Source organism: Falco naumanni, chromosome 3 (genome assembly GCF_017639655.2).
Source record: "Falco naumanni isolate bFalNau1 chromosome 3, bFalNau1.pat, whole genome shotgun sequence".
In the NCBI taxonomy this organism is placed as follows: Eukaryota; Metazoa; Chordata; class Aves; order Falconiformes; family Falconidae; genus Falco; species Falco naumanni.
In genome coordinates this window covers 63641416-63657423 of record NC_054056.1, presented here as the reverse complement: position 1 = coordinate 63657423, position 16008 = coordinate 63641416, and the positions used below count along the sequence as shown (strand labels likewise).

At 38.3% G+C, this 16008-nt stretch overlaps 1 protein-coding gene across 13 annotated transcripts in view; it reads right to left on the bottom strand.

The window, feature by feature from the left end:
* The window catches only part of METTL4 (methyltransferase like 4), a 37814-nt gene that overhangs the window by 16371 nt on the left and 5435 nt on the right, over nt 1-16008 (bottom strand). For 6 of the 13 annotated variants that reach the window (XM_040588615.1, XM_040588606.1, XM_040588605.1 and 3 more), the window contains 4 exons: nt 13939-14008; nt 11979-12153; nt 11644-11750; nt 10948-11036 (listed from right to left, as the gene is read on the bottom strand). In XM_040588615.1, the coding sequence (XP_040444549.1) occupies nt 10948-11036; nt 11644-11750; nt 11979-12153; nt 13939-14008 (441 nt within the window). The other 7 variants (XR_005827166.1, XR_005827168.1, XR_005827167.1 and 4 more) reach the window with 7 other exon arrangements.

The following is a 16008-nucleotide window of genomic DNA, read 5'->3' as shown; positions in this document are numbered from 1 at the left end:
ATGGAGCAGGGCCATAACTCCCTAATCCCAGGACAGCCCATGTGGCAGGCTCACATTCAAAGCTAAAAGCCCAGGCTCTGCAGCACACCAGTGGAGTTCAACAAGTTTAATAAAAAATGTTTGCAAGCTAAAACAATATTTTTTTTCATAAAATTTACAATCCACCCAAAGAAAAACCTGATGAGGTCATAGCCTCACCTCCTTTATGCCAGAAATGAAAACCCTTATAGCTAGGCCCAGCAAGGTGACCCAGCCAAGTTGGAGCTGCTTTGATGGCATTTTAGTGATGCTAAGGTGAACTGCAGCTGCCATAGGACAAGTGAAACCACCCGCCTGCCCAACCGTCTGTGTGCTTCTGGCACTGTCAAGACATGGCCAGGGCCATGGGAACCCACCTTGACAGCTGCTCTGCTGTTCACTTATCAGTGTCAATGTTAGGCCTTCAGGAAAACATCAAGCAAAAATATATCCGTCATGTAGTCCCAAGGCAAGCTTTTAACCATGTGTGTTATCAGGGCATCTCTAAACAAAGAAAAAATATTGTTCCCCCACAAAATAGTAACATAGGGCACCGACAAGTAAAAATGCAAAGGTGTTAGATTTTGTAGCAATGCATAACTCTGCTTGTTATCCAAAGGACAGTATACCCCTGACTCACACTACTCCAACAGACCAGCTTTGCATGCACACACAAATATGCACACACACACGCAATTCTCTCTACAAAATACCGGCAGAGCAGTCACTCCTCCAGTGCTGCCCGATCACAGCCTTACAAACGCTCTTCTCTCAAACCAGGCCATACTCTTGGCATCTGTGGCCATGCCCTCCCACATCTGACAGCGGGCCACAAACAAGATTGTACCTGTGCTCTTCTCAGGTGATCACCATTTAGTTTGGAGTACCCAAGATGCCTTCTCCAGCAGCAAAGCGCACTTGTGGTTGAACCACAGAAACAGCTTTCTGGGTGAGATGATTTCCATCGTACTGTTCTGTATGAGGCTCACTTCTCCCCTTGGGAACATCCTGTAAGACCCAGTTTAGGAACACTGTCTTGCAGGAGCATCCCCTCCCAAAAGTCTCTAGACTGGTCCATGCCAAGTTGCTTCTGACAGCCAAAATCTCCACTCACCCCTCCCAGCATGGTGGGGTTTAAGTGTTTAATAACTGCAGGCTCAAGCTTTGTTAAAGCAACAAATGGTGGTGAAACACTGGAAGACATTACCCAGGGAGGTGGTAGATGCCCCATATCTGGGAACATTCAAGGTCAGGCTGGATGGGGCTCTGAGCAACCTGATCAAGTTGAAGATGGCCCTGCTCATTGCAGGGAGGGTTGCACTGAACGACCTTTTAAGGTCCCTTCCAACCCAAACTACTCACTTTATGAAAATACCTGCCAGCTGGGACACCACAAGAGTTCTTTCAGCAACTTGAACAAACCTCATCACCTCATCCCTTGGCTATTAGCCATCTTCCATTCCTTTACTATTAAGTACAACTCAAAATAAGCCATAGGCAAGTCTTAAATGGTATATTGAGGCTAATGAGCATAATTCTCAAGGCATAATAGCATTTTTCTCCTGTAACTTTACAGTTGTTTATGTAGTCTGGAAATTGATTTTCAAAGTCAAATCTTTGCTGCTGCTGACACCTACCTGAAATGAATCCTATAAAGAGGCAAGAGATGCTCACTTCACTTTTTAAATAATGTTTAATCTTGCAAAAGAAACTTTTCTGTTTCCACAGGAGTTCACGCCTAGCTATCACTATTCCAAAAACATATCTTACTGGTATAATTCTTTTTACTTTATAGAAGTTTAAAAATACAACTAAAGGTCATATGCTAATTTGACATTTCAAAATCATAGTCAAACCTGAAGCTTCATAAAAGTAAGTATGATTATGACACTTGATGTACTCTACATATAGGAGCAGCTTAAAATTACTTCTTGCTGCTTTATGAACTGATTTTTTTTGCAATGACATAAGTTTGAAATGCTTAAGTAACGGAAAACACCTAGACAAATAATTTTTATCACTGTCCTGCTAAAATAACAGCAGATGTACCAAATAAAGTATTCTCAAAAATTTTTCGCACACAGTTCTTACTTCACCAAACTGCCACAAAAATAATTTAAAACTGAAAAAAACTTTTGTCAATGTTGTTAATAAAATATATATTTCACCTATTCTTCCTTAGAATACGTGAATTTTAACATAACAAAATAGAAAAGCAGAAAATCTCTTGAAAAATGGGGGGGAAACAACCTACCTTTCTTATGAACACTGAAGATGCACGTATCCTAGACTGCTGCTTACTCTATTCACCTCAACATCTCATTACTGTTCCTCCATCCTTACCTTCTCCTTTGTTCTTCCCTTTCTTAGCAAGTCCATAAACTCTTCAGAGCAGAACAATTTTCTTTATCTGAGGCTTGACACAACAGAGGGCATCATTCCACCACAAAACTAATACAGAACAATTGATATAGATACTTTCTTTTATAAAAAGAAAGTGGATCTTAAATTGTCCTTTTATATCAGCTGGCTTCACTCGTCACTGATTTTTCAGTATGCTTCAGATTCTGCCTCAGAGGAATCATCTGACTCACACTGAAAGATCTGATGGCTGGTTGGGGACAGCTGGGATTTCAGACAGTGAGAAATGTGTAAAAGGCTATTCAAATTATGAATTAAGCATAACAGGCCAATAATTATGTTTAAAAGATGACTCTTACCAACTGCTAATACTATGAGATTTCTGAGTTAGCCACAAACTGAGATACTAAACCTCCTCCTAAGAAAACCCAATAGTTCCAGGGTGGCTGCAGATAAAGAACATCACTTACGTCATATTCTCAAGGTTTTCTTCATAGCCAGAGTACTGGAAAAGTAGGAGAGCAAACCGCTATCCAAGGCAACGTTTTGTAACTGTTTATGACAGGATCAGGTATTATTTAGACTCCAACCTCCAACTTTTGATTTCCAATCTGAGAAGCTTACAGCCTACCTGCACATGCCCTCCACATACAAACCATAGTCAGGAGGCTGGATTCCCAGGTGCTGGAATTAGCTGCTCAGCTTCTGAACGCAGTAGCTCAGAAGACAGGCAGGGCTAGAAGGCCACACCTTGCAAAGGGACTCCACAGAAAAGACAGATTAAGTCATCAATTCTTAAACAGCTCAAAGGTCATTCCCTTAGAAGGGTTCTGCTGCTCAGCTCAAGGGAGGAGAAAGGTGGTTTCCTGATCTCTGTGTTCAACACCTTCCTTTATTTGCAATTAAAGGATAACCTAGAGCCACTCGTAGTACTGGATGCGGAACAGACTATATCATCCGTTCTTGTGCTGTTTTATAGAGTACAAAGGAAAACAAGATAGGTGCACCAGTTATGATTTATTCCATATTTAAGTCTCATACACTGATTTGGCGCTGGATGAGACCATCCTGGAAGGGCAATGGTATTCTGCCTGGGAACTGAGAAGCTCCAGGTAGGGAATGTCTTGTAAAACTGAAAGCAAATAAAGAAACTTCTTATCCCCTTACAGTTGTAGGTAAGGTTGATTACATACAGAGTTTAAAATGTAGGCTAAATGAAATCACACAGCAAGAAGTGTTTTGCCTGGTAACTGCTTTCACTGTTACATTATTTACTTATTTTGAGTGTATGTTGGGGGCAAGAGGGATAAGCAAAAACCATCTTCCCCCTTCTGTTAACTCCACTGCTCCGATAAGCAAAACATGAAATTAAACAGTCATATAGAAACTGGGTCTGCAAATAGGACATTGGCAAGTTTTTATTTTTTATTACATAATTATTTAAAAAAAATAAACTGCTAACATTTAAAGTTTCATTTAAAAACCTTCACAGCTCAGAACAGACTACAAAAGGGAAATGAATGTAAGGAAGTTATCTATTTTGTTCTCCATTATGAACAGCAAGAACTCAGGAGCTTGCCATCAGGCAAATCAGCTTGTCCAGCAGCTCTGCCTCTACTGCCTCAAATAAGTGGCAGAGGCTTCATTAAGCCTCCTGGTTTTTATTTTTCAAAGCAAATCTAAAGACAGCAAAGGACACACAAATTGTGTCATTCTTAAAAACAAACAAACAAAACCCCAGAGAATTTTAATGCTACCTGAAAAATACAGCTCACCAACACAACTTTTTAATGTTCCAGGAACTTAAGGGAATTTCTAAAATACTTATCTGATAAAATTTCAGTCAAATATAACAACTTCATATATAGAATTCATAAGATGTTGAGACAGGTATTTACAAAGTATTCAAAGAATACCATATAGAGAAAGATGGAATTACCAAGTATTTTAAAAGTATAATTTTACATAGAATGTGGTCAATGAACAATGCATTTGTCAATTAACACAAGCACTGCTTTTTATTTCCTGAGGTAGACAGATACAAACAGGTAGGAGGATACACTGCCTTCACTGTTATTTTAGCTCAAAATCCAAGGTTTTGCAAAACCCAGTCTTCCTTAAGGAAATGTGTAATTCAGAACTTCCATTTACTTCCATTGCCACTCTTTACAAATACATTATCATTCTTTTAAAATAATACAAGAGCAACACTGTACCACTTATGATGCTCAGATTTGATAGCTGCAGTGAGAATACTTTAAAACAGCTTTCTTTTCTTGTGGTTTGAAAAAAACAAACCAAACGGGGGTGGACTTACACTCTAACATCACTATCTATGTATCTCAAGATCATCAAAACAAAGGATCAGCCTGTACAAATGGAGCTACCATTAAACAGATATCCTGTCACTTCAAGAATTTTAACTGATGTGCAATTGGTTTTACTTCCGTTACCTTCCGAGTGCACCATCAGTAATAAAGACAAGTTTGCGAGCCTCCTGGGAAGGTGTAGTTTAATTCTGAAATTCCACAAGACTCAACTTAAGTTTTCATTCTGCAGAAGAGTGAAATAATCAGTGTGCTGGAACTTCAAAACCTCATTTCCCCAGCTGGTCCAGCCAGGCTGTAAGTTCCGAGCAAACAGCTCCAAGCATTCCACATCTGGCTTGACAAACTCTGCTAGAACTGCTGTGGTAAGGGGCGGGGGGGGGGGGGGGGGGGAGGAAAAAAAAGAGAAGAGAAAAAAAAAAAAAAAAAGGTCAGCAACAAAGGTACAAGCAACACCAGTAAACAAATAAAGCCTCCCCAGTGCTGCTAGTGGATGAAAAAACAAAATGTTTCATTAAAAAAGGGAAAGACAGCAAATTAATTTCAGGGGTTTCATCAAACAGCTGGACTATTTATAGTGAGAAAGTCATTTAAAATAAGTGCCCTTGAGATTCTGAACAATACTGTTGAGGCTTTCAATAGCCTTGATTTATTGGTTTTCATTTAGAAAAAGGGAATGAGGATTTATTTCAGTCTCCACATCAATGAGGTCTGAATATTTCACTAATATCAACCAAATACCTCCTGAAGAGTCACTTTGCTCCTATAACACAGAGGCAACATTCCTAAAAATAAATAAAAACCTTTCCTTAATTAAGACCATACTCTTTTCCTCTTCATCTTAAAGGGGTAAAAGCATTTCTTGATGCAATCCAAGTTCTGACTTTTTACATCAAATTTGCCAGTCACAGATTCCCTGTGTGAGACCCCAGATCATCCTGTCATGGATTGCTCCTGTTGCAGAAAGATGATCATCCACTTCACTTTCTAGTAGTGTTAAACAACCCCAGATGCATTTCCTACCTACATGGCCACCTCGTCCGAAGCTTCAATCCATTCAAAACTTTTTCATAAATATTTTGTAATAGGTGTTTCCAGACTTTCTTGTATTTTGGCATGGCATATACATCTATTCTCCTTCCCCCACTCTTTAACAAATGTCAAATGAATGTCTCAGATGGGTTACCACCAAGGCAGCTTTTAATCTAAAAAATACTGCTACCAGCAGGAATTTTATTCTAAAAACCTGCTTCTTTTAGAGGCAAGCTAAAACGTTTAAACAAATCTAACATTTGCAGAGAAGACTCTGGGAGGTTTAGAGGAAAACGTACATCAACAGAAAACTTGCTGCATTGAACACTGCTGTTTGGCGTCAGTTTATCTATTTAGACATCACTTATGAGTAACTGCTTTTACACAATTTTGCAAAGCCACCGTATTAAAAAAATGTGGCAAAATTTATTGTTCTTTTTCCACGCACTATTTAAGTAAAGTGCACAATTTTCTGCCAACATGATCAGAGTGCTGGAAAACCTCTTCTATGAGGACAGGCTGAGGGGGTTGGGGTTGTTCAACCTGGAGAAAAGGCAGCTCTGGGGAGACCTTACTGTGGCCTTTCAGTACCTAAAGGGGGCTTGTAAGAAAGACTGGAACAGACTTCTTACTAACATGTTACAACAGGACAAGAGGTAACCGTTTTAAACTACAAGAGGGTACATTTAGACTACATATAAGGAAGGAATTCTTTACAATGAGGGTGGTGAGGCACTGAAGAGGTTGCCCAGGGAGGTGGTAGATGCCTCACCTCTGATAATGTTCAAGGTCAGTCTGGACGGGGCTCTGAGCAACCTGATCAAGTTGAAGAAGTCTCTGCTCATTGCAGGGGGGTTGCACTAGATGATATTTGAAGGTCCCTTCCAAGCCAAACCATTCTATGATTCTATGACTAACAAAGGTCTTCCAAAAATCTATTTGCTGATCATCTAAGAAAACCCATGTTGTAAGAGGTTGCACTTTTTCCACAGAAGAGAGACTGTGCAAAGCAAAGCTCCAAAGCTTTCAATAAGCTCTCTGGGAGCAGACCCTGCCACCTGTAGGGTATCTTTTTGACCCTAATGGGCAAAAGAGCATGCAGAGCTTACTGCAGAGTCAGACTTCATATGACCTTCCCCCAACTTCTACATGAGAACAAGGAAGAACCATTTTATGCTTTACATAGGCTTCCAAATAAAGGAAGCAATTATTTAGGTGACAAAATTTCATTAAAAGCACATTGCTAATGTTGACATTTTTTCTTAAAAAGTATTGATTAAAATTATCATTACAGCACTAAGTCCAATCAAAAGTGGTTTTACTAAGCACAAAAAACTTCCATGCCTAAAAGAACCGATTTTAAAAGCACACATAGGAGATTCAACCAACCTCAAAAGACTGCATCACCAGAAAGCAAAAAAGAGATAGCCAAAAACCACATCAGTTCATCAGAAGCAGGAAGCTTGTGCCAATCTTTCAATCAATTTGGTTGAAGAACTTAAAAAGGAGGTCTCGGGAATCTCCCTCTCTCCTGCTGCCAGACAGAGGATCTTTATTTTAAAGTCAGAGGGTTTTTTTTAAAAAACAGAGACAGATTACATATAATTCAAGATCACATCATAACATAATTTTTCTTGCTAGGTTACAGGTATTTACATAATCACATCAGGCAGTAACTTGCACTGCAATGGAAATTACCGTATCAAGAGGGCAATAATGTGGCTGTGTTTTGTTGGCATGAAATCTCATTACACTGGTTTCCTTAAAATCAGAAAGTCAATGTTCAAGTTAGAAATTATAGCTTCTTTGTTAGGATTTCATGTCACCAGAAGGCTATCTCAGCACATATGGATCTGATTTGCAGTCCTTAAGCAAACTCTGGGATCTTTTCTCTGAAAACAGGTTACAGGATCTACATCAGTAGAAAGATTAAATATTTAAGTTTTTCTACTATAGGAATAGATTTAAACAAAAAACCACCAGACAATTATGACTATCCACTTACACATACCACTGACAATAAAGTTTAAACAGAAAATAAATAGGTTGTTCTTTATCATTTGCAGGTGTCAAACACTATGACACCAACTCAGGCACCTATACTTGAGCATCTGATGCCTTAGGACACATGAGGCTAGCACAAAGCTGGCTGGTACATTTGGCACTAGCCTTCCAGAAAACTCACTTCCTTCTGAAGCACAATCCAGCAGTTATGCAGGATACCTGCCATGCCTGCCTACTCTTAATCCCAAACATCTATTGAAGATGCATGCTGCTAAAAATGTTTAAATAAGCAAAAGGAGGAATCATTTTTGAAACAAGTAACAGTTTCTCCATATCTTTTGAACTTCCATTACCTAAATGGTGAGTCCTGGAGGGCAAATTGGATACATGAAAGTGAAAATGACTGTCAGCTTTTGACTGCCTGATTTGTGAGCCATGCAAAGCACAAAGCACATGTTGGAACTTATTTCATGGCAACCTTTCAAAGAGTTTGCAATGTAAAGGTCCTTATTGCCCAGTTTGTCTCATCCCTGAACAGAGTAGGACCAGAAAAACATCTGAAATTCAGCACAAAGTTGGCTTTACATCTCTGCATCTTCCCCAAGATTCTAGTTAAACCTAGATGTTGATGTACCATCAATTAGTTTGACAGTAAGGGCTCACAAGGTGCACAAGGAAAGAAAAGGCATTTTTTTACTTCCAAGAACACTTTTATAACATGGCCTAACAAGCCTGTGTTGCTACAGGAGGATGAAGTTCCCAAGATACCCCACTCCACTCTTCTGCAGGAGATACGCAAAGCGGGTAGAACATAGCCAAGAATTAATGTCAATGTTTTTAGGCATACTCCTATATGACAATATTATTTTCTAACAATAAACATACATAGTAAAAAACTGAAGGAGAAATAGCTATAACAAGAAGAATCTATAAAACAGGAAAAGTAAAAAAGGTGTTTGAAGTTCTACATTACTTCATCTGTGTAACAGAATACCTTCCATGTCTTCTAGGAGCAACACTGAATTGAATTAGGAAGAAAACCTGCTGTTATTTGAATCAAAACTAGGAGTAATAAAATTTCATTTTAACACATTTACATAAAGAAGCTTAAGTACATTTACAATGACATATGAAAGCTCTAAGCACTGAACACAGCACATGCATCACCAAAAACCCCTACAGTCACAATTTCATGGTTAAATGCACCATAGGAACCCAAATGTCTCTTTACAATGGCTTACTTTAATTTACATTTTTCTCTTCCCCCAGAGAGATAAACTGTTATAATCAGTCATTAAGTGGTTATATATGTACCAGCGCACAACTTTTATAGTAGTAATAAGAAATAAAGTGCCAGAGAGCATCAGTAAATACTAATATTTTTGGCTTTGTAACTACTTAAACAAAGCATAAAGAATGCGTGTGACTCATCAAGTGTCCTTCACCCCCACTGCCAAATCTCTGCTTCTGTTCAAATTTCTTCTGAACTACTCCAAGGCATGGCTCAGCTGCTCTCTACTGGCCACCTGAGAATACTGTCGGGTTGTGAAAGCAATACCCTTTTACAACACTGAAGTCAAAGCATCAGCAATCAGCTTTTGTACTACGGTCTACCTTTCCATTCCATAACCATGTTCTGAATGGAGCTGCCAAAACTGTAGGATACACATGGATTTTTATAAAAACGCTGTAAAGCACTGATATTGCTTGACAGCAAATTCAATTTTTGAGTAGAAACTTAAATGCTGCACAATAGTATCAAATCCCAGCATCCAAAAGACTACAGAGACACAAGAACTAGCACAAACAACTTCTTACAAAACCCATTCAGGATCATCATTTATAAAGGAATCCCTAATATGGTTTCTAGATTCTGCCCTACAAAAGAATTGTTCTGGAGGGCCATTCTGGCATGAGAATTCTGTGTAATACATACAAACTGCACGTTTGCACCCTTGGATACCTCACAAGTTTCCTGTTTGTGTTTGAGTGCACTGCTAAATATTGGTTTTCTGAAGAGGCCCTAGGTGGCTGCCTCACAAATCACTATCCTAACTTAAAATCAACACATATTTCCCTCTGCTGTTACCCTAATTCTTAAAGATGTGGCTTCAGAACTGCAAAAGGATCCTTCTAAAATTGCCCCTTTTTTTTAGCTAACCAAAGTGTGTGTCTTCTACTATTTGAACAGGTATATATATGTATGTTAATTTAATAAATACAAGCCCAAAATGCATTCAGGGATGCTCCGGAATTTGCATAACTGTCCAGATCAGCTTCCTAACTGAAGTTGTTCTGTTCCTTGAGAACAGAAAGAGGAAAGAAAGCCTGTCACTGAAGCACCCTGTGATGCCTCTCCTCTCCAACAGCAACATGTATTTCTTCTACAAGCCTTTTCTGATGCGACTACATAGCACCATGTGCACCTGGAATATCTGCAGATTCATCATGAGTTTTCCCCTTGGCAGAGAATGAATAAGCGGTAAAACATATTTCTTCCCATAGCACTGTAAGGTATTCAGGTGCTATAACAACGAAAGCAGTACAACTTTCTACTGATGAAATTAGTCAGGGTGCTCCAGAACAACATGTAAAAGGTAATGTATCACACAGAAATCTTCAAATCCTTTGGACTAAACTCTGAAAAGTTGAATTCATGCCCACACTGACTGGCTGGCATTACTGTATTAATTTCAGTAAATTAAGTATCTTCTCAGAAAGAAGCTGCCTTATATGTTAGTTATTTTGAAAATTTTAACAATAAGCAAGTTTTTTGGTATAAAGGCACAACTGTGCTGCAGGTGCATAAGCAACTCATGCAGAAATAAACACATCTATTTCAGGATGACATAATTAAGAGGTACTTTAGGTCATTTGGCATAACTATACCTAAGTATCTGTAAACTGTTCTTGCAGCATTTAAAAAGCAAAGTTTAAAAATGCAACTTTTTTTTTTACATGTCTACCCAAAATACTCACAAAATAATACTTGAAGTTCTACTTTTCATATTTATTTTTACAGACCACAACTTAGGTGCCTGACAACATTTTTAAAAACGTTGAGGAACCACAAGTCCTGTTGAGCCAAACTGCTTAGCATATGTGAAATTAAGGCATTTTTATATATAAAGGTATCCCATTTTGGTACATCATTTCAGACATCCAAGTCCAAGGACCTACAGAAACATTACACAACAAAACATACCAGTAAGAGGGGGTTTATGTGAATGCAGACTGCTGGGTATGCTGACAATTAACTTATGCTCTGGAATTGGAAGTACATCTTCAGGTTTCCTGTTGTACAAATCAAAACAAGGAGAGAAGTATGAGAATGAATACCACCAAATGCAATGCTGCAGCTCTCACAGGGCTACTTCAGATGGGAGCTAACACACAATGTTTACAGTTTGCCTAAGGGAAGTTAAAAGTTGCTTGGCCATAATATATAAAAGGACAGTTTATGAAACCACTGAGGCTTTAGAAAAAACACAGTTAACAACAGCCATACAAAGCCATTGAGAATAAACTCAATACAATATAGTCCTGAATGCTTTGTTGGATATAAAAACACCAGCATCCCCAAAATGGCATCAGCCTACACCAAGGACTCATGGTCCAAGAGAACCTGTCAGCTAAGGAAGCCCTGTCCACGCTTTTCTCTGAGCCAGTTCCTCAACACAGACAGATATAAAAAACACGCAAAGGTTTCCATCTTTAATCTCACTAAAGCACTCCCTTATCCCAAAGCTACTAAGGCTTTTTTTTCTTAAGTCCATGATCAGCCAAAAAATGACGCCAAGAGAAGATCTGGGGACAATTATATTGTATTACAAACCTAGCAGCCTAAAAAAAAACAACAACAACCAAACCCAAAACATTTACCATAAATATCCTGGCATACCTTAAAGCTTCTTTTGTATCTCCTTCAACTCTCCCCAATACAAGAACTTCATACGGCTTTTTGTGTAAAGAATCCAAAGGCAATACAAATTCTCCAGCTCTAGTGATCTGACACAAAGGAGTTAAAAACACACAGTGGAAGATTTTCATATCCAATTTTTTCAAAACCTTTTTTTTTTTTTTTATAAAAAGGAAGATACTGATGACACCATACCTTTCAAACACAAAAGCACACAGTAGTAAGCAGACAAATTATAAGAATACAAAGCATCATAGTGCAAGCCCTCTCAGTCTCCAAAAAAGCAACAAAACCAAACTGAGAAACTGAGAACTTACTTTTACCCAGTGCCACTCAGCAAGTGTTTTCACAGACCAATGAGGATAAAGTTCATCCTTAACAAAACGTAAGTGCTTCTGTCTATTAGTCACCCATGTGACTACAAGACAATTTGGAACAGCTAGTGCTGGTACAGGAATCTGCTTGATTTGCCATGAAGGTAAGTGGCTGTATCTATATGGCAATACAGTGAGAAAGCAAGTTAGCATATACCAAACAAAAATTGAAAAGCAACACACATACAGAAGTTACACAGGCAAGATGTTTCAAGGATAAATAAAAATGCATCAAGACTGACACCCAGTGGCCGAATCTGATGGGTTCGGATATAAAATCACTAGTGTACTTAAGTTTTACTGAGCAGAACATGTCACTACATTTCTACTGTTCCCCCAAATAAAGTATTATGAGTTGTGATTCTGAAGAAGTCTAAAAGCTCACATTTAGTTTAAGAACTATCATATGTAATTCAACACTCTCATCTTTAAACCAGAACAGAGCTATTTAGTGAAAAGTAGCTCTGTAGTCTATGTAACATTATTTGCTTTTCATAGAAAGCAATCTCTCTTCTGAATGAAAATGACAAGCGAGTCATTTACAAGTGCAACACTAATTTCACCGGCAAGTTAAAAGGTCATAAAAGAGTTATCACTCTTGAATTATTTGCAGAAGTTATACAGTATTTTTAAATTACCATTTATGGTAAAAGTTCTCTAGCTTATTCAGAACAGTTGTGCACATTTTTGAGCTAACTGTATGCTACACTGGTGAATACAGTATGTTTTCCAGATTCTGCTCTGTTCTACCATTTTTCTTATGATGCTACTTTACACTATTAGTGAGCTGCAATTCTTACAATGTACATGTTGCAGCATCAAAAACATTGGTATGCTCCTGGAATCAACAGCCACCATCTGTGTACCTGGGATCCCTGTACCATGCAACAGCAAGAAACAGGTAACAAGGGTAAAATTAAAAATACCTCCTGGACTAGAATGCCCAGAGAAAACAAGATGCACAGCACAGATGCGAAAGGCTTAACAAAGATTAGCCATCAACAAGGTAACCAACAGCAGAGATAGATCTTCCACATTTTGCCTTTATTTTGTAAGGGAGAGAGGGTCTTTCTAGCTAATTCATGCTTGCGAATAACTAGAATTTTCCTCTAGGTAACTTATGTAGTTAAGACACTTAAGACACTAAGAATGAGTTTAACTCAAGGGTTTCTAGAGGTTTCTGTAGGGCTTTCAAAGTAGAACCTACTAATCAGTCTCTGCATCCTCAAATTAAGTCTTCATAACAAGCTTCCAAAGACATTATTCTAGAAAGTTGTAAGGCTGCATTTCCTGTCTGCCCTTCTTTCACATGGATACAATTCTGTGGTAATCAAGAGAGCTCCACTGGCATAAGCCTGATGTTACTCAGTGGAGAAGAAAGCCCATAAAATTTTAAGTTAATGACTTCATAAAGTACAGTACTCAAAGTTCCTATTGCACTTGAGGATTTTACTGCTGCATTATCACTTTCTTCTACCCATCAGACTGAAGCTCAAACTAAAAAAATTTAAAACCTAAAACTTTCTGATAGGACCCGAGTCCTGGAAATACTTTCATTTATCTAGCTTTATCCCCACTAGAGGAACCATATTAATTTCAAATTAATACCTGCACCATCTGGGCCTTACAAAACAGTTGACTCCAGACTTTCCTTATAAGTCTCAAGGACTAACATTCTCTCACCGGCTAGGTAATTTAAGATCTACTCTTGCAAATATTTTGTATGCAAAGTATCCAAGCCATTTCAGTGAAAAATCATTTCATAGACCTGAAGGTAGCCACGTGACAAAATATTTGGTAGTTTAACCTACAGTCTCACAGTTATATCGATCCTGGATTGTATTAATATTAATCACCCTTTATAAGATAAGATGACAACATTTTATTTTACTACAAAATTTACCTGTTACTCCTTTTAATGGACTTGTTCTCCCATGGTGGATCAATCACAATTACATCATATTTTTTCTTGTCTGAGAATTAAAATTAAAAAAAAAAGCAGCCAGTAAGTTAGTTTTAAAATAAATCTACTAGTTAAAACCGATATGCAGCAGAACGGCCACTTTTTTCTGTTCTTTCCAAATAAGAACTTAAAAGGCTTCTAGCGTGCTTGTTTTAATTCAGAATTTGAACATCTTCAGGACTTTCAGAAAAAAAACTGGTAACAGTGCAAGCCTCAAAGATGAAAATTTCTCTGAGGTTCCTAACATAAGCAATGTAACAAGGCACCCAGCTGAGTGAAAGGCTGATCCTGCCCCGTTTGATCTTTCAGCAGGCCAGCTGGTACACACAGAGCTCCATACCAGCCCTGGGAAACTGTTTTACTCTATTGGTGGTGAAGAGAGACAGAGCAAGATCCAGCATATGAAATGGAAATTAATGGAGAAGAGAACTGGAAGTTTTCATGGAAGAAGATGGGTTTACTTAAGTTGGAAGTAGTAAGATACAGGACATATCCACGAAAAAACAGGACTCTCCAATTTTATTTTTTCTACAGAACATATTTGTTCCTTCATTGAGTCTGATGCTAAATATTTAAATAGCTAGTAAATACAACAGCTTAATATTTAATGCCTGTTAATGTGCTTTCTACATCTTATTCCTTTATTAACATTGGAGGTGATATCCTCACAGTGGGTTGACCAGCAAGAAATACCTATCTTTTGGCAGGTAAAAGGAAAGAAGAAAAATTATATTAAAATCAACAGTAGAATTCCTCAAAAACAAAAGTCTAAAGTCATGGCATTATATTAACTCTCACTGTTGGTTACTTCAAAAACATTTTCTCAGATTTCTTGGACTGCTCTCTGACCTCTGGAAGAATCCAAACTTGCTGTATGCAAGCTGTGCATAGCGATAGCACAGGATGGTGATCTTCCTTCTTTCATACCGTTGAAAACAGCTAACTGCTTAAATTCCAGACTTCAAATATAAATTATTTGGATAATAAGATTCCACCTTCTGCATGTCATCTTAATAAAAAAAATTTAAAAAAATAAGTGAATATACAAGTTGCATATTAGAAGGGAGGAAACACATGTAAGCAGCAAATCTAAAATTACTGATTAGAGAGCAAAGCAGTAATCCTCAGCTCTTGCTCACAGGCAACATCTTTCCTGTAAGACTGTCTGATGCAGATTAGCTGCTGCTGTTAATAACAACAAAGGTCAAATTGAAAGCTAATGAAATGGTGAAGTACAGCAAAGACTGCCACATATTGTCAGCTTAAAGCTTTCTGCATGGACCATTAAGGGCAGGGATACTCACTTGGATAACTTTTGATTTACTTTTACAGAGTAATCATTAACTCTAAAATCCCACTATTTCCTTGTCACTGATTTTGGCTTAAGCCAGTACTCTCAGCTGTGAAACGTAGCAGCTAAGAAGTCAACTCACATTTGCTACTCATGGCCTTGCTCAAGTGTCACTAACCTTCAGGTGGGTGCAGCAGCCTCTCAAATTGTTATCTTCTCTGGGGGACACTGAATTTGGTTTCACCATCAGTTTATGCCAATCTAAATAGACCCTGCCACTGAACAGGATGGATCTCTAAGGGACCCCTTGCTTTAAGGCACATAATAGCATCCCTCTTCCATGGACTAATCTAGCTAAAAACCAAGACAGCAGGAACACCACCCCAGCAGCATGCATGGATTTACCCATGTTAAAGCCTCACCCTGTGGAGAGACCCAGCAGCATAGCGAGCCCCAATGTTATGCATTTACATGGCTTCTATACTAACAGGGACTCAGAACATGTTCACAAACTGTCATATTTTGGCTGAGATTTTTAAAGGAGCTTCCTGAGCTCCTAACCACTCAAGATTCCTTGGAAAACTCACCTATTTGCACAACTGAAAGCTTGCAGCAGCATTTCCTATGAGTTTGATGCTGTATATTAAAATCTGTTCACTGAGTCCTTAGCCATCTTGACATTAACTGCCCTTCTCAGGCACGAGAGAAGTGGTCAATTC